General features: G+C 34.7%; 1 protein-coding gene across 2 annotated transcripts; it reads right to left on the reverse strand.

Annotated features, from left to right (window-relative positions):
• Positions 1-2540: 2540 nt before the first annotated feature.
• LOC114280800 (annexin D5) lies at positions 2541-20268 on the reverse strand. Of its 2 annotated transcripts, none has more exons than XM_028223183.2 (6): positions 20115-20268; positions 4896-5041; positions 4534-4752; positions 3651-3866; positions 3480-3569; positions 2541-2999 (listed from the first exon to the last, which is right to left on the reverse strand). In XM_028223183.2, the coding sequence occupies exons 1-6, from the start codon at positions 20188-20190 to the stop codon at positions 2796-2798; spliced, it is 951 nt and encodes a 316-aa protein (XP_028078984.2). In that variant the 5' UTR covers positions 20191-20268; the 3' UTR covers positions 2541-2795. The 2 variants fall into 2 exon arrangements, with proteins under 2 accessions (XP_028078984.2, XP_082765552.1); XM_082909426.1 differs by lacking the exon at positions 20115-20268 and adding an exon at positions 6642-8901.
• Between the last annotated feature and the right edge of the window lie 532 nt (positions 20269-20800).

Genomic DNA, 20800 nt, shown 5'->3' on the forward strand with positions numbered 1-20800 from the left:
GTAATATTTAAATAGGTAAAATGCCTATTACCGTTGGAGATGCTCTTAGTTCGGGAAAATTATTCTTAGAGTACAAGGTCTCCGGCTCTAAAAAAAGAGTACAAGGTCAACAATCAGATTTGGTAGAACGAACCAATTAAAGTACGCCAAATTAGAAAAAAAGTCTGATTGGAATATGACATAAGTCTTATCTTCATGTCAAAGACAGCGTTTGGAGACTAGTTAAAAAGTTATAAAATTATTATAAATTATTATATAATTTTTAATTTTTTATATATTTTTTTATAAAATTTTAAAAGATTAACTAAAATAACTAATTTTCAAATGAGATCTTAGTACCTAAATTAAGAAAAATTATTACATAGATTCGTTTCGTATCTTACATAATGTATCCTTACAATTCTATTAATTATATATCCAATATTTCTTATTTTCTTTCTTATAAATTACATAAAATAATCAATCAAATTGATTACAACTTAGCTGAGACAGAATAATTTCCCCTAAACTAGAGAAATAGAAGCAATTTTCTTATTATTTGGATCCCACATTAATAAAAAGAGAGCAAAGTTACCGATTTAGAGTAATCTACTCAGAAAATTGAGTGAGTGATTGCATGATAGAGATTATTTGTGTAGTATACGGTCCATACGTAAAGTAAATATAAATCACAAGATAAAAATTCTAAATAATTTATGGATTGATAATGATAACTTCGCATATTACTCATAAAAAAATAGAGAAATTATTACAAAGTGGAACAAAAAAAAAAAAACACAAACATAGCTTTAGTTTTTTACTTACATTCCATCACAAAATGACTTGCACGCTATATTTTTATAATTTTTTCTCTCTATCCAACAGTGGGGGCAAGAAAAGTTATTTGCCAAAAAATTTTAAAAAAATTATAATTATAATTATAAATATTAATAATATTTTCATTTATTTGTAATTATTTTTCACTAACATCGTGTGAGTGTAATTCTCCCAATCTATTTTCCATTACTGAAGTACAACTCACTTGATATCTCATTGCTTCAAGGACATGGAAGAAGTATATGTAGAAGGTATACTTTTTTTTCTTCATTTTTTTTTTTTTTGAATAATAGTACAAACTTATCTTTATCAATTCACAAATTATTCAAAAATTAATCTCTACCACATTCTACATGGACCTTATAATACACAAATTAATTTTCACTATACAATCACCTATTTAGAATTTTCTTGATTGATAAGGGTGGATCTGTAGACTTTTCATTTTTTTTGTTGTGTTTGAAATAATTAAATATGATTTATTATATATTATATCATTAGGCTCCGTTTATATTTTGTTTCAAGCATATTACAATACTCCCAGTTCAAATTTCAGACGTAGAATTTAAAGGGGAGTTTCAAGTTTAGACCCAGGGTTATTTTGGGGTATAATTTACAAGTTTTTTTTACTTATTACGAAAAGATATATTAAAAAAATAATATAATCTAAATAAATTAATAAATAGTTTAATAAGCCCTCAACCGTGTGGAATCAGATTGAATAGTTGAGAAACAACTTCATTTTATTTCTGACACTGTACTTAACATGATGTTTCTTATGCAATATCTTCTTTGGAAGTCTTTTAGGGCCTACTAAAATAATATATTTATTGTTATTTTATCTTTTTTGAATCACATTATATTTTTATTTTTCTGTATATTTTTTCATAAAATTATTAAAATAATCTATTCTCAAACAATTCTTTAATCTAAAAATCAACACTAAAATGATTTGTGTGCTCTTTTTGCATAAAAAATGTCAAAGAGCATAAAAACATACCATGAAACTTACCCGAGCTTGGAATGTATGTTATAAATTTAAAATTATTGAGATGTACGCACTATGATTGCAGTTCATTGACTTATTTTTTTGGAAAATTTTCTTGATAAAATTTTTTGACACATTGATATATTTGTAAGCTTTTCCATAGTTGTACAGATTCTGGCTAAAGGTTGTTGGGACTCTTACAAGTATTGAAACTAATTCATTAAAGAGACTTGTGCCAAAGAACATTATGAACTTCGAAAATGTGTACTTATATTTTGGAATACTCTTCTAAGTAATTCAAGAAATCAAATATAAATAAACATAAATTCCTCTTTTCAATGGTTGATAGAAAAAACTTCAAATTGATAATTTTCACCAACAGAATGATAACAATAAAAAACAATATTCAAGTTAAAAAGATCGCTCAATTAAAAGACTTGAGTACTCTATAAACAAGCACTACAAACAATATTTCTTGTTGGAATAACACTCGCACTAGACAGTGTTCTGCAATACCATAACTTGCCAAATTAATGTCTTGGATTGAAAAGTAGTACAAGGCAGTAGGAATGGATTCGAAAATAAATAAATTAATCTGCAATATATTTTCATTATTTTTTGGAGTAAATCAAATTTGAGAATGAACATTCTCATGAAATGATCATTTCATTTTATCTTAATTCTAATAAATCAAACACTATCAAAGTGAAATTATGAGTTACTTTCCACTAACCTGTTGGAATAATAAATTCTTAATTAGAAATTTCTCGATTTACCAAGAGTAGTACGAGTGATATTTTCTCCAAATAGACAATCCAATCCAATCCAATCCGTACACAACCCTAATATGCCTCACCCATCACACCACTAAAGAAACTGCAAATCTAAAACCATTAAGTTCAACACTCCAAACATAGTATACATATTACACATGCAAATGTGTATATATATATTTTTAAGTGCTTTATTTATAAACACAACCATCACAAGCCTAATGGTTTGGACCCAGCAGAGAAAGAAGAAAGCTCCTGTAGTGACCAGATGTTTCTGAGTGAACCGCATCATTCAATGGCTTCCTGTATTTCTTCTGGTATTCGGCTTTAATGTATTGCATATCAATCTCGGTTCTTGTCACGATAACTCTTATAAGTGTTGTGTCATCGGTTCCCAATCCTTTCATCGCCTTATGTAATACCTGTAATGTTCCAGAGTAGTTATCAATGGATTGAACTTGAATCCCCATGATGGATCATATTAGTTAATATATATATATATATATATATGGAAGGAAAATAAAAATTTAAAAAAAAAAACACAAACACAAACACAGCAATCAAAACAAAAGAGCCTTTATATGTTAAAAAGAAAATTCTGTACTCCATATGTTGTGAGAACTACAATCCCATCACAAAAAGTAAAGATATATTGCATATTGCCTTGACCAAAAATGAAATTGAGAAAATATTATGCACTAGTGGCGTTGCATAGAAGTATTGTTGAAGAACGAAAAATTTGGGAAGTCACAATCCCAAGTCAATATCTCAAAAACCAGTTCTTCAAGACTCAAATGATAGTCTAGTCCCTAAAACTATTACATAAAGCCATATATGTACGCATCCTAAGAAGTCCTAATTAAATTAATAAGAAAAAAAAAACTTAAAGACTGGATAAATACCTTTGCAAAGTACTTCGCAGGATTATGTGCACACTGTAGGATTGTCAAAAGGGCAAGCTCAAATTGCCCTGAAGTTTCACTCTTTACAGCCTGTAATTATCTCAATTTGTCAAAAATCATAACAAGAATTTCAGATACAAAGGGACGGTGACGACATTAAGAACAAATTACCTTTTTCAGTGAGTTCCCATACATGTTATGATAAGAAGAATCTATAGCAGCCAAATGTGCCCTGCTTCGTTCACTAAAAATGCGTATAAAAGTTTTCTCATCAGTTCCCAATTTTTTCTCCCCTGCTTTAAAGAGAGCCTTAGCATCCCTTTCAACCATCTCTCTATCAACTTCGAAGCCTTCAGAGCGTGGTGTGGTTACGTAAGCCAGCAAAAGCTGCAACGAGTATTTCACATCAAGAAGTCAGACTCTCAATTTCCTCCCTTGAAAGAAAAAAGGGGGGAAATCTGTAACACTGGAAATATATGTGTTCATGTGTACACATATGTATAAACATATATCTATATATAGGTACATAAAACTCTGCTTTCCATGTGATGAAAAGCTATAATTGGCAGGAGAAGAATATTTGTAGTCTCAAAGACCTGAGGAGAAATCAGAGATGCTGCTATGATAACCAAAGAGATCCAGTTCGATGTTCGAGTTTAATTGATTTCATTTAGCAAATACATTTGCAGGTGAACAACGAGATTAGCAATAGATTTCTAACTCCTTTTCAACAAAGAAATAAATTTAAAATAAATATATATACAAGTAGTAGTAGTTGAGGTATAAATATTTATTCTGCTTCTTATTTGCCAATATATATATTATCCCACAAAAAAAATTAAACACAAGCCTGTGAACCAAAACAACAAAACATGGATGAAATACCCAATTTTATTTATTTATTTATTTTTATTTTTTTTGTCAAGAAGGCTAGCAATAAAATAAAATCCCTGTAAGTTACTGAAATGGGCAATTATGCTGTATGTTCCTAGCACATTGTTTATGATAATGCTAAATCCAATAATCACAAACACACAGCAGAGAGAGGGACTACCTTCTTATGATCACCTGAGGTTAGCTGTTCAATATCATTCTCAAGGTAAACCCCAAACATTGAATAATAGATTTGCTTCAAGGTGTAAAGCTGGGATGGTGTCCGAGAGCATAGTACTTCAGTGACAGCTTCAAGATTAGTGGAGCCACTACTTAATGCTTGCTTTAATATAATTGCATCACGTCCTGCTGGATCATGCATCCAACGCAAAACCGCTGTCTGACACATAGAAGAGATTTTACAAGATGCAAACTTGAGGAAGGGGGAGAAATCAGTCTCTATGTGTTTAACTAAAACAAGAAGCATGAGAGGGAAAGCTTTTAAATTTCAAGGGTAGTGCCAGGGAAAGGGGGAATTAATACCTCCAATTTTCCATGAAGTTCTGAAGTCAATCGTTTAAGAAGGTCCTCAGAATACATAGCTTTGTACTCATGTTGGATCAGAGCACGTTGTGTTGAATCACGATGGGCAACAATATTGATCACAGCTTCAGTATCACAACCAAATCCTAAAGATTAAAAAGATAAAGATTTAAAAATAAAATAATAGAAATAAAAAATTAAAAAAAAAAAAAAAAAGCCTCCCCAAAAAATGTAGATAATCAAGAACATCCAAATTCTAAAATATATGTAATAAACCTCTTTTACATGTGGGGTGAAGAGAAAATACTTGACAAACAAACCTTTTCATTAAGAGCGTGAAGTTATTTTTATTTTTTATGAAATATGCAATTCTACAAAGAAAAACATTGTATAATCCAGATGTTATTAACTTATTACAATATATGGTTTCTATAAGCTAAGTACTAGAGTTATTATGTTTGCAGGCTTTCTATGGTTCTAAGGTGTATACAATGCTAGATAGTCTACAATCTAAATATGCAGCAGACCTATACTTCAACTGTTGTACAATCACATCTTCTATTAAGAAAGATCATATTTTGGTTCTAAACAGTGTTTTAAAAGGCTTTAAGCGCACCAAGGCGCAAGTAGTAGAAGAAAAGTAAAATTATAAAATAGGCAAATTTTTCAACATAACAAATATATATAGAATTCCGAAAATAGTAAAGCAAGTTTCACCATTGCAAATAATTGATAAACATAACATTCATTCTTCTAAAAATTAGAAATATAATATCTAACTAAAGATATAGTCTCACATTCACATCCACCAAAAACCTCAAGTTTTAAAATCATCCAAATAAAATTCAAAACAATTAAGTGTCTAGTTTGCAATTCAAAAAAGATATAAAAAGCACAGTAGGAGTAGAAAAATAGATAAAGCCCATGAAATCCACGAAGCCCACGCTTTGCGTCTCCAAAAAAAGCCCTCACCTCAGTGCCTAAGCTGCGCCGTGCATATTGCACCTCACCACAACTTGTTTGCAGCGCAAGGTTGCGCCTCGCGCTTAGGTGTGTGCCTAAGCACACCTTTTAAAACACTGGTTCTAAAGTCCAAAGTCAGTAATAGTTGAGCTTGACAATGAAACGGGGTTTCAGCATTTGCTCCTACAACTTGCTTTCCCAATACATACTATCCAATTCAATTGTTGTGCTTTTTGCTGCTCCATCTTGTTCTAGGTTTTGTTACTTCTTCAATGGAATCTATTATTTGATCATCGATGGCTATTATCAATCATCTCTTTACGGGTCTTTTAGCTCGGAACTCTCCTCTCAACCCACTTAGGGGCTACAACAATTGGTTTTCCAAGAAAGAACATTGGCTTTGATGTCAAATTTTATGTAGGATGAAGAATTTCAATGAAGGTGGCTGTTGCATTGCATTAGGGAAATATTCGAAGTTCAAAATATCAACCAACCAAGTTCAAGATGACACGGTCAAGTAGAATTAAGATTTAATGGGGGTGGATACAAGTTTAATTAAGCAAAAAACAAGTTTCATTCGAATCATCTTGATTCCATGTAAAGCAATGGTCACTCCAATTATTATTGTATGTGATACATGTACAAATTGTGTAAAAAAAAAACAAACAGATTCATATGAAATTAAATTGATTTACAAGAAAATAAATCATGAGATTACACCATACAACTCAATGAACAGAAATATATATAACAAAAATAAGGAAAAGAAGTGCAAGCTGAAACCTGTATGATACCACAATGTCCTTAAAACAGATTAGCTGCCTCACCGTAAGTGCTGGAGGAATGTCAACTTCTGTCTCTCAAGATACAACGGTTTAAACCGGCTAACGTAAAAACACCTTCTGTTAGCTTTGGCAAACCGACAATGGCAGCACTCTCTCAACACAAGAAGAAAATTATAAGAGAAGACTGACTTGACTATAATCTGAGAGCAAAATTTCTGTGTTGAACCCAAGGAAGATGGGCCTCTTTCTATACACAATATGGGCGAGAGGAGTAACCTTCCAGACATGAAGGCTGGCAACCAATGCCCATTACTCCTGCAAAACTACTGGAATAATGCACACAATTGATGGGGATTCAATGTGTGAGTTACACACACTATACACCTGTGTGTATATACATATCTGCAGCAGACCTGGCCCAAAAAGATTAGGTTGGTAAACCACCAATCCAGCCCGGCCCAAACCTAACTCATTTCAACAAGCCACAAGCCCAAGCCCAAGATCCAAGATCCAAGATCCAAGATCCAAGATCCACGACCCACGGATCCCGGACTCGACCCAGACCGGGCAGGCAGACGGCGCACGCAGGTGTGGCAATTTTTCCATAACCAACTTGGACCACAAGCCCATCCTTGAAGTATCCATAACTCTCTTCCTTCGAAAAATTTGGATGCCCCAAAGAGCTCACGCCCTTATCAAAATTTTGAGATTTAAATACCCATTAAAACTTTCCTCTACGATCAATGTGGGATTGGTAGTTATACACAATTCCCAATACCTCTTCATGAGGTCAATTTTATGAGACAATTTCTCACTCAATTCTTAATGATTTTTTGTCATTCTTTTTGTAGTGTAAAGGCCTTGTTACAAAGAATCTAAACCCATTTAATCACACATCAACCAATGGTTGAGACATACTTTAATTTCACATTAAAATCACCAAAAAATCATTTTTTCTAACAATCCCCTACATGAATAAAAATTGACTGAATAAAGAAAACGGACAACATTTACAACAAAGACTAGGAGAGAGAGCACGCAGACTAACCCTGCATCAGAAAAGGTAGCTGTTGGCCTTGAACATTTCGTAGTGAAAGCTTATCGGATTTGCTGGCTGACCAATGAACGTAAGGTCTTGAACTGTTCTGCCATTTGTGTAAACCATGACAATAGACCTCACACAGAAGTTAGTTCAACCATTGTTCTTGTTTTCACTGGTGTGTTCGGTATGGCCTTAGTACACTAGCCTAGTTCAATGAGTGGTTTTAAAGAATTCGGCCTTAACAATTCTTAAAGAAGCGACCCCCACTTTGAACTCACATAAGGGACCTATATAAGATTTCCCGTTATACCACGGTTAATTATTCATATCACTTAGGTCATTAAAAGTATTAGCTTAACCTTCTACCCCTATAAGGTATCACTGTACAAAGGAATAGATAAGAGGATTTATCTCTTCAATGACTCACCCGTTACACGAAATTAGATTGTCCCTTTGAACCTAGATCTTGGAATCTCCAGTCAACTAGGCTGGGTTTTCCCTTCCGATAACATTACTAAACGCCTTAACCCGATTCTTCTTGACAACATTTCTACTAACTCTGGAGTTAACCCTTTGGTTAGCGGATCCACAACGTTGTCCTTAGACTTTACATAGTCTAGAAAGGCAACTCCATTAGAGAGTAGTTGTCGTATGGAATTATGTCTACGACGGATATGTCTAGACTTTCCATTATACATATGACTCTATGCCCGTCCAATTACCGATTGGCTATCACAATAAATACAGATAGCAGGCACAGGTTTCGGCCAATGTGAAATATCCTCAACGAATTAGGAAAGCTATTCAGTTGCTTTATCCAAAGTAATAAACTCGGATTCCATTGTTGATCTCGATATACACGTTTGCTTGGATGATTTCCAAGACACGGCTACCCCTACGGGGGTAAACACATAACCACTAATGGATTTAGAGATCAATTAGCGTCACTATACACTTCTAGTACCGTTGGATATCTGGTATAATGCAGCCCATAATCCCAGGTTTAGTGTAGATAACCTAACACTCGCATAATACCCCTCCAATGAGTAACATTCGGATTACTCGTGTATCTACTAAGCTTGCTAATAGAGTAGGCTATATTCGGCCTTATACAACTCATCAGATATATCAAACTTCCAATAACCAGAGAATATTCTAATTGAGAGACACTCTCACCATTATTCTTGATCAAATACACTCACGTCTACCGGTGTCCTAGACACACTTGTATCTGATTTACTAAATTTCTCAAGTATCTTCTAAATATAGTGAGACTGAGAAAGTATAATACTACTAGATGTTCTGGTAATCTTAATACCTAAAATGATATCTACAAGACCCATATCTTTCATGTCAAACTTGGAGTTTAACAATCTCTTGGTAGTTCTAATCATTGCATCATTACTACTAACAGTAAGTATGTCATCAACGTATAGAAACAAAATGACATAACCTCTATCAGTGTCTTTAACATATATGCATTTGTCACACTTACTGATTCTAAATCCATTTGACAACATAGCGTTGTCAAACTTCTTATGTCATTGCTTAGGAGTTTACTTCAAACCATACAATGTTATGACAAGTGTTAAAATTTACCATCACCTACCACACACTTACCATCACCTACCACACACTCACCTACTACACTCACCTACCACCACCATCCACTACACCTACATCTATATAAGGAACCATTTGTAATATACAGAATATCAACACACAATCAATCAATAATACATAAATTCATACATAAATTTTTACATGGTATCAGAGCGGGTTTAGAACCTAATATTTTCGCTTCACCGGCGGGCGGCAACCTCACCTTAGCCGTCCGCCGGACCTCAACCTAACCCGCCAGACAATTGTACACATACCTTAAAATTTCTTCGAGTACTACCGGCACCATCGCAACCACCTTCGGCATGGCCAACCTCATCGTCCGACACCTTCCCTTCACCATCTCCAGCAAAGAGATGTACGCTATCTTCGGCAAGTGCGGCGCCATTCGCCAGATTCGCATCGGCACCAACAAGGACACCAGCGGCCCCGCCTTCGTCGTCTACGAGGACATCTACGATGCCACGACAGCCGACGATCATCTCTCTGGCTTCACTGTCGTCAATCGATACCTCATCGTGCTCTACTATCAACAGGCCAAGATAGGCAAGACGTTCGATCTCTTGGCTCAGGGTAGTTTGGTGGAAGTTGAGAAGAAGAAACCCTTACCATATGGTGCGCCTGCTACACTGGAGCGGGAGTGGCCAGGCTTGGCTGAGACTCGATTCCAAACAACCATCGCTGCTCTCTGGGCACCATACGATTTGTACGGACATTCAACTTCAAATTGCCCCACGGGACTCCTCGCCGGCGATTTGTACTCTATTCTATTATTCCTGTTTTTGAAAATAAAACAAAAGGAAATGAGTGAGTTGGTTGAGGTGGACACCCTTGTTCTGTGGATAGCCTCAGGCACTCTCTCTCTCTCCACTCAAGGACACCCACTAGCCTCACCCACTACTTTGTCACTTTTCCAACCTATCTTCTGTTACCTTTTGCACTCTCCTGACCGATTCCCTCATCCCAAACGCTTTCTACCTTAATATATTATTATTCTTATTCTTATTATTATTATTATTCTTATTAAAAAAAATAAAAATAAAAAAAATAAAAAATAAAAAAAAAATTTCCAAACAACATTGTTGTTTTTCACCAATCCGTGTGATAAAGATTTACACACTAAACCTTACCTTATTTTATTCCTCTCAGGGATCAACCCCGATCACAATTACAAAAAAAAAAAAAAAAAAAAAAAAAAAAAAAAAAAACCCACACAAGATCACCATCACAACACCAACAGATTTGTTTTCTTTTCTGCAGACGGCCACCCACCGACCTACTCTGCCGCTGGTCTCTTTTTCTTGCCTCCGTCCTGCGCGGCCCTTGACGGTGTTGCCTCCGTGCTTCCTAGACCACCAAGCAAGTTGCCTCCTCCCTGCTCCTCCACTGCCGCATATGGCGGACCTCCGAATCGGAACATCACGGTGGCCTTCCGCTTCAGCTCCTTGTTTTCTGCCTTTAGCACACTTATCTCTGCTCGTGCATCCTTATACATGCGTTGGAGCAGAGCCAGCTGGGAGTTTAACTGTTGCACCTCATTTGACATTTGTCCTGCTCTGCAGCCGGTGCGACAAATTTGTGACCGCAGTCATGGTTTCCACGCATGACTTCAGAGTATACTGATTGGCCTCAATATCAGTTTGCACCGCCATTTTTTGCTCCACCGACCGCATCGGAAAGTTCAACGGAGCAAACACAGAGGTGTTTGGTTGAGGTTCACTGGCCACCGCACCAGTTATTTCTCTTGTGGACTCATTCAGTTCTGGAAAGAGCGTAAGCAGCCCACGGGAAGAGGAGGCCATGTTCTGGTTAGCTGGACGGGAAGAAGAGGCCATGTTACTGAGTGTTTCAGAGACGAGTTGGTTACAGAGTGTTTCAGACTACAAAGGTTCAGAGGTTTCAGACTGGTTTGTTATGCTTCCAAGCCTCAGCCTCCGCTTCGATTTATAAAGACCCAGCCAAGGCAGCCACGCGCATCATGCGCCGCTCGGAGCTCGACGCCAACCTGGACACACCTTTTGATGGCATGCCTTTTGATGGCACGCCTTTTGATGAATTGGGCACGCCTTTTGATGGCACGCCTTTTTTGACCGATTGGGCACACCTTTTGAGGGTGCGACTTTTTAGGGGTCCGACAAGACTCTGTAAACTGTCCCGACATAGATTCCGGTTAGTTTCTACAAGGGTCCGACAAGACTCTGTAAACTGTCCCGACATAGATTCCGGTTAGTTTCTACAAGGGTCCGACAAGACTCTGTAAACTGTCCCGACATTGATTCCGGTTAGTTTCTACAAGGGTCCGACAAGACTCTGTAAACTGTCCCGACATTGATTCTGGTTAGCTCCTTCATGGGTCCGACAAGACTCTGTAAACTGTCCCGACATTGATTCCGGTTAGCTCCTTTAAGGGTCCGACAAGACTCTGTAAACTGTCCCGACATTGATTCCGGTTAGCTCCTTCATGGGTCCGGCAAGACTCTGTAAACTGTCCCGACATTGATTCTGGTTAGTTTCTACAAGGGTCCAGCAAGACTCCGTAAACTGTCACAACAACTGTCACAACATTGTCTGCTACAACAGTCCGACATGACCCCATAAACTGTCTTCTACATCGGTTTGACGCCGCCATCCAGTGTCCTCTACAACGTTATGGCACCACCATCCAGTGTCTTCACCAATGGTCTGACACGACCATACAGTGTCTCCTATCCTTTTTTATTTTTATGTATTTTCTTGTTTTGTTACTCTCTCCAAACTCACGTTGGTTAGTTTCTACCCTCGAGTTTGCGGGGGGCTGTTAAAATTTACCATCACCTACCACACACTTACCATCACCTACCACACACTCACCTACTACACTCACCTACCACCACCATCCACTACACCTACATCTATATAAGGAACCATTTGTAATATACAGAATATCAACACACAATCAATCAATAATACATAAATTCATACATAAATTTTTACACAAGCTTATAGACTTTCTTATTTTATCCTAGAGCTGAAAACCCCTCGGGTTGCTACATGTAGATTTCTTCATTCAAATCTCCATTTAAGAAAGTTGTCTTTACATCCATCTGATGTATCTTCAGACCACTTAAAGCTGCTATCGCAATCACCATGCAAATGAATATAATCTTTGTCACAGGTGAATACGTATCAAAGTAATCCAGACCTTCTCATTGCCTGTATCCTTTGATAACTAGCCTAGCTTTATACTTATCAATTGATCTATCGACTTTCATCTTTCTTCTAAAGATCCACTTGCTCTCCAAGGCCTTACTGCCTGAGAGTAGATCAACCAACTCCCAAGTATGGTTCTGTAAGATGAAGTCAATCTCACTCTTAATTGCTTCTTTCCACAAAAGACTTTCAGATGAAGTCACAACTTCATAAAAAGTTCGAGATTCTCCCTCTAATATATAAGTCAAGAAGTCCGAACTAAAGGATTTTGCGGTCCTAGCCCTTTCTCTCCTTCTTGGCTCATCTACTTCCTTAACTTGATCATCTATGTGATCATTGTCACCTTCAACCTTTTTCATGGAACTCGGAACCCCTTCTTGGATGCGACAAGGGAATACATTTTCAAGGAAAGATGCATTTATGAATTCCATGATAGTATTCTTGTGTATATCTGGAATAGCAGACTTAAACACAAGAAATCGATATGCACTGCTATATTGTGCAAAACCGTTGAATACAAAATCAACGGATTTTTAGGCTTATCCTAACCCTCTTGGGTTTAGGTATTATCACTTTTTGCATGACACCTCCACATTTGTAGAATTTATACAAAAAATTCATACAGGGTCTTTAAACAATTCCTTGTGTCACAATGATTATGAAACTCTCAGAATCATATCACAGTAAACACATTCCCAGAATGTCATTAACCGGATTAGGCACCCAAACATATTTGGTCCAACCTATTACTATGAAGCAAAAAGTCTTACTATTAGGAAACACAAATCCAGTTGTTCAATAGTCTACTATTCGGACTTTCATAACATGGTCAGTAGACTTTCTACTACTGGAAATCACAATATTTTAACCTGTGATCAGTAGTCACTTTACTGCTAGGAATCACGTCTTGACATAGGATCAATAGACACTTTCATTACTCGGAATCATCATGTCTTGACATATGGTCAGTAGCTTCTCCACTACTAGGAACCATCATGTCTTGATATGTGATCAGTAATCTATTCTCCACTAGGAAACTGTGTAGCTAGTTGTCTAACACCTCCTAGGAACTACCACTTTTCTATCTCTGTGATCAGTGATCTTGTACTCACTATGAGCCACCAATTTAAGAATATATTTGAAATTTAAAAATATATCCACCCACCCTAACTGGTTGTCTTATCTTTGCTTTCAAGCAAAGTCACATAGAAATCATATATGCTATAATTAACACAAGGATAACATACTAATTGCCTCTGATTAATTTAGAGATATTATTATACAATCTTATGATTTCCTTTAATTAAACTTTAGATCTTCCTTTAAGAACCTCGCAAAGCTTAAAGTTGGCAGGTGGAACAACATTTCTATTGTCACCTCTTGAAGTCATTTCAAAAAAATCACAACAGAATTTCACTATTCTTTTTTTCCATACACTAAACTTAACACTAGAAAATCCAAAGTTTGAAATTTAATTCAAAACTGATCTCATCACTTACCCTAGAATCGAATATGGTCAGGAAAGTTTCCAACAAAGCTGGAGGGGTCCCACTGGTCCCACTTAAGACCCAGTTAACCTTAGACAAAATTTTCAAGAACATATTGACTCCTAATCCATGAGAAACAAATTTAGAATTAAGTTTTCCAAGGAATAAACCAGGTTAAAACAAACCAATTCCCAAACAAAAAAAATTTGCTGCCATAATTACACCACTCATAAAAGTTAACCGGTACACCCGAAACTGAGTCCATGATTTCTAAATAAAAATCAGAAATATTTTAACTAATGCTAAAATTTGGTTTCTTTTCTTAAAACCAAAACACTTTGGAAATAATCAGATATAAAACCAAAACACTTTGGAAATCATCAGATTATAACCAAAGACTTTCTCCAACTTAGTTTTCCAACACTTTGAGAATAAAATGATTAAACCCAAAGACTTCCTCAAATCCTAAAGGTTTGGAACCATATCCGTCTTAGTTGTCATTTCTAAACAAATAAGGACTACTCTTTAGCCAAGGCTAAACACTTTGGTTTCTATTACAGAAAACCAAACCAAGTTCCAAACTTACAAGCAATTTAAAAATTGCTAACCAAATTACAAATAATGAAAAAAATGCTACAACAATGATTAAGCAAATAAAATGCTTTTAACAATACAAGCAAATAAAAATTACTTTTACACAATTGGTAAAAACCAACGAAACCCAAGCAAAAAATTGCTTCACTCAACAAATGTAAACCAATCCAAATTGGATTATCGATTCTCTAAACTCCTTTCCTCGCTTAGGTATTTCTGTTCAAAAAGGTTAGTAGTCCATAATTTTGTTTTACAATCCCAAATCCTATTCATTCGGATTTGTATTTTTGTTTTCATTCCCTTTTGCATAGGTGTGCCTGCAAAGGAAGTTAGCAGAAAACCACAACAAAATACAAAGCTAATAATTGAATGAAACTGTAAAAGCAATAAATTAATTAAATAGCAAAATTAAGTAAAATTAAAATGCTAGACATGTTATACAATTAAACTTATAACTCCCAAATAAATTATAAACCTTATAACTCTAAAAATTAAATAAAATTAATTAACAAGAGTTATATGAAATTATAACACAATAATCACGTAAATAAATATACAATTAATACTTTTAATTGGCAAGAGTTACAAAATAAAACTATAACTCTAAGAATTAAATTAAAATGAAACAACAAGAATTATATGCAATTACTACACAATAAACATGTAATTAATTCATGCACCTAATGCCAGAAATTAGAAAACAAGGCGCATGCAAATTACATTACATTCCTGAAAACTAAAACTTGTAAAATCAACTAAATTCTAGCAAAATTAAACCATGCAAATAATCATACAAATGTAGGATCTAATAACCAAGGGAATTAAACTAGAAAAGTAAAACTATCACACTCATGAGCATGCAGATTAAATCAGAACATGACAACATGAAAAGACATGCAAATCATATTATAAACCTGGAAGCAATGAACTTGAAACAATTATTTATTAAATTGAATTGCAACAGTAGGCAATGAGAAGGAAACAGTAGCATGCAACTTATAATAATTTAATATTCCAACCAAGACTACCAATAGAAGTCCATATAAGTTCTGGGCAGGTCCCATATGCTGCATACAAGAAACGGACACCAAAAAAAAACTGGGCACATTATTATTATTATTATAGTTTTATTCTACGCATGCCGGTGATAAATAAAGCAAATTGAATTTGTACCAAAGCAAATCACATGCATATATATTAAATCATGAACTGTATATAAGACAAATAGTGCCATCACCCAAAAAATCATAAACCAAACATATGATATTTTCCCAGGTACTAAAACGGGCAATTTGAATTAAAGATGAATCTAATCATCTAATTTCATGATTCATGGAAAAATATAATTAATCTGTTTTAAGATTGTTGTACAAATTGTGTAAAAAAAAAAAAAAAACAACAGATTCATATAAAATGAAATTGATTTACAAGAAAAGAATTCAAGAGATTACACCATACAACTCAATGAATAGAAATACATATAACAAAAAATAAGGAAAAGAAGCGCAACCCGAAACCTGTGATACCACATTGTCCTTAAAACAGATTAGTTGTCTCACTGTGGGTGCTGGAGGAACGTCAACTTCTGTCTCTTAGGATACGACGATTTAGACCAGCTAACGCAGAAACACCTACTGTTATCTTTGGCGAACCCACAATGGCAACACTCTCTTAACATAGGAAGAAAATTATAAGAGGAGACTGACTTGACAATAATCTGAGAGCAAAATTTATGTGTTGAACCCAAGGGAGATGGGCCTTCTTTTATACACAATTGGGAAGAGAGGAGTAACCTTCCAGACATGAAAACTGGCAACTAATACCCTTTACTCCTGCAAAACTGCTGGACTAATGCACACAATTGATGGGGATTCAATGTGTGAGTTACACATGCTATACGCCTGTGTGTATATACATATCTGCAGCAAACCTGGCCCCTATGAAGCACGGACACCTCTCCGAAGGCTCCGTACCAGTGTCGGACATGGACACGCGTCCGACACGCGGTTGACACGTGTCCGACACGCAGCAGAGTGTCCCTTTTTTTTAAAAAAAATTTTAACATCCGAACATGTTATTGACACTTTCGGGACACATTCGTGGATAATTTCACAATTTACAAGACTTTTTTGGAGGCAATTTGTAAATAAGTAAAACAGATATGTGCCCTAACTCGTCAATTAGCACAAAATTGAAAGGGAGAACATAAGAGAAAGGGAAGAGAGGACCTGGTTGCTCGTCGTTCGTCTTCACTCCTCGTCAGTCGTCTCTTCTCGTCGGTCGTCACTCGTGTCTCGTCGTCGCCCGTCGTTAAGGTACACACTGCTCTTCTTTATTCTTCTTCGTCGTCGATCTTCTTCTTCTTCTTCTTCGTTCTTCCTTTTCTTCGATCTACTCAGTCGTTGTCGTCTCTCTCTCTCTCTCTCTCTCTCTCTCTCTCTCACCCTCTTGTCTGATTTGTTTTCTTTTATTTTTTGAGTTATATAATGAGTTATAGTTATTATTTTCTTTCATACAAACTGATCCGTCTCTCTCTCTCTATTTCTTTTTTTTTCTTTTTTTTCTTTTTTCTCTCAGTTATTATTTTCTTTTATAGTTATTAGTTTTTATTTGAGTACATAAATTTTTTTTTTTATTAGTTTTGTTAATTTTAATAATGTATGTTTATTAATTTTATTATAGGAACCAATTTTTAATTCTGAAACCATGGCTACGGGTGGTAGTTCTAATGATATACTTGATGATAATTTTGATGAGAACAAACCATTGTGAAAGTATATAATGTGAATGATACATATAATATTAAATTAATTAAATGTTTATTTTTTATAATTTTAATAGTGTTATTTTGTATATTTTATTACCTTTTAATGATTTTTTTTATAATTTTATGACATATAATAAATAAAATTAATTATATATATTGAACGTGTTCCCAACGTGTCGTGTCCCCTATTTTTTTAAAATTTGCATGTCCGCGTGTCCGTGTCGTGTCGCGTGTCCGTATTCGTACTTCATAGCCTGGCCCAAAAAGATTATAGGTTGGTCTAGCCCAAACCTAACTCATTTTAGCAAGCCTCAAGCCTTAAGCCCAAGCCCAAGATCCACGGATCACTGACCCGGACCTAGACCTAGTCCGAGAGAGCGGGCGAACGGCAAGCGCACATGGCAATTTTTCCATAACCAACTTGGACCATAGTCTTGGCCTAAGCCCATCCTTGAAACATTCATAACTTCATTCCTTCAAAAAATTTGAATTTCCTAAAGGGCTCATACCCTTATCAAAATCTTGAGATTCAAATACCTATCAAAACTTTCCTCTACAATCAGTTTAGGATTGGTAGTTATTCACAATTTTCAATACCTCTTCATGAGGTCAACTTTATGAGACAATTTATCATTCAATTCTTAATGATTTTATGTCATTCTTTTTGTGGGGTAAAGGCCTTGTTACAAAGAATCTAAACCCATTTAATCCCACGTCAACCAATGGTTGAGACCTACTTTAATTTCACATTAAAGTCATCAAAAAATCATTTTTTCCAATAATACAAAGGCATCCGGTTGGTTGTAGTCTACCTGGGTTTGATATGATTGTCTATTTTTGATATAAGAGGAATTTTTTTTAGGGGTATTTGGTGATAAAACCTTCACTATCTAATTTGTCATTCAAAAGGACAATAATTATATAGATCCTTTCAAAACCCCCAATATTTTAAAACTTATTTCTTTTGCTATACTACCTTCATATATATATATATATATAAGCTCTCCTATAATGTCATCCTCACAGTATATTTTAGTGTAAAATTTTACTTTGAATCCTAGCAAACTTTACTTTGATTCAGAGTAAAATTTTACTCTAAATCAGAGTAAAACTTATTATGATTCAAAGTAAAATTTTATATTATTAATCACATATATTCCCTTAGACGTAAAATTTTACTCTCATTTTATCAAACAAAAATAGAATACATACCAGAGTAAAATTTCACTCTCATTTTATTAAGCAAAAACAGAGCATATACCAAAGTAAAATTTTACTCTCATTCTTCTGTCAACCAAAAACAGAGCACGTACCAAAGTAAAATTTTACTCTCATTTTGTCAAACAAAATCAGAGCACATACAAGAGTAAAATTTTACTCTCATTCTGTCAAACAAATACAGAGGACATACCAGAGAAAAAAATAGAGAAATAGAAAGATAGAGAGATAGAGAGAGCACATTTATTGCCTTAGATTTGGTTCAAACCAGAGTAACATTTTACTATCTGGAAAACAGAGCATGATAAGGAGATAAAGAGAAAAAGAATGAGAAAATATAGATATGAGATGATAGATCTCAAATTTGAGGTCATCAATCTCAGACATAAAGTCTTGGACGCTAAGGAGAACGATGGTGGCGTCAAATGGCGCTAGTGGTTGAGATGCTAGTGGTGAAACGGTGGTGGCGGTGATGGTGACGAACAACATCGATGGTTGAGACGGTGTTGGTGGGGGAGACAATGGAGGTGATGGAAACGATGGTAGTCAGGGTAGCCGATGGTGGTGGTGGTGAAGAGAGCTCTTAGAAAGAGATAGAGAAAGAAGGAACTGAGAGAGAGATGACAAATTGATGGAGAGAAAGAGAAGAAAAATAGAGAGTGTGTGTATGAAGGGGTAAATTTGTCACACAAAATATAAATCTGAAAATTTTGTTCCTTTATAGAAGACTTTATAATTATGAAGGGGTTTTGAAAGTAAAATTTTTTTTTGGTCCTTTTAACAAGAAAAGAAGGTAAGAGGGGGTTATGGCCAAATTTCTCTTTTTTTTAAGGTCCTGATATTAAGATTTTATAAGATAAAAAACATACAATATTTTCATAGTAGTTAAGATCTCTTAGCATTTTCATGGAGAAATTTCGTCGAACTCAAAGAAATTTTACTTTTCACTTAGAAATTTTTCTAGTGTAATCACAAAGAAATTTCATCAAAGGCCTTTCGCTAATAAAAAAAAAAACATGTTGGAAAAGAGATGTTTCACTAATTTTCTCTTGATATAACTATCATGATATTTGTAAATTCTCCCCTATCAATTGATTAAAAAATTATAAAATTAAATTGCAATACAGATATACATGAGTCTAATCAATTGATTAGGGCAAACCACTAAAATATAAATCATAGCATTTCCACAAAAAAACTAAGGGTTGAGATCGATGGTTACAAGTGGGACAAGAGAAGGCCCACATATAAGTTTCTTACTTCTATGAATTCTCATAAACATGGAAGTAGGACGGAGAAAGAAAGGAACATCTATACATATATGTAAGTATATATCAACGAATCAAGTGATGATATACTAAACAAAGACACAACTCAAAACCCAAAAAAAAAAAAGGAAAAAAAAAATTGAAGTCTAACTGTGTAAATAAATTGAAAGAAGCACTAGACCCAGAAAATCCACCATGAAAAAAATCATAAAATTGAGAGAGAGACAGAGAGAGAGAGAGAGAGAGAGAGATTGGGGGTTGATTATATATATATATATATATATACCTTTGAAAGCACGGTAGAGCTGGACAGCATCATCCCGAGGGGAAGGAGGAACAGGAGGAACTGTTAGAGTCGACATAATCTCTCTCTCTCTCTCTCTCTCGTGTTGTTCTTGTGTGTAGAAGGACAATGTTAAAGACCAAGACAAATTGACTGCCTTTTATAGAATGGCGATTTATTGTATCAGCCGCGTTGAATTCGATGGATGGCCCACTGCGTTAAACATCTATGATAAATTACAAATACAATTCATTAAATTTATCAAAAATATTTATTTGGTTTAATTTTCTGAATTTTTTTAAAAATTAGCTTAGTGAAAAAAATAGAAAATTATTTATTTTCTTTTCTGTGGGAATCAAATTAATTTTTTAAAAATTTAAAATAAATTTTTTGGTGTTTGTTTTTGTCAAATTAACTTGTAATTTTAAAAAAAAATTAAAAATATATTTTTAAAAACTCAACCAAATAGTTTTCTTTCATGTTTGAAATATTTTCTTGTAAGATTTTTTTTAATTTGATAAAAAAATAAATTCACTCAAATGCCCTTTAATACTTTGTTTGGGATATTCTAAATAAATGTACTTTTTTACTTTTTAAGAAATATGAGTTGAGTTTGAAGTGATGTGATAAAAAGGTGATGTGACTTAAATAAGATAATGTAACTTAAATAAAATAATGACTTTTTAACC

Source organism: Camellia sinensis, chromosome 15 (assembly GCF_055761805.1).
Source record: "Camellia sinensis isolate YWXY chromosome 15, ASM5576180v1, whole genome shotgun sequence".
Taxonomy (NCBI): domain Eukaryota; kingdom Viridiplantae; phylum Streptophyta; class Magnoliopsida; order Ericales; family Theaceae; genus Camellia; species Camellia sinensis.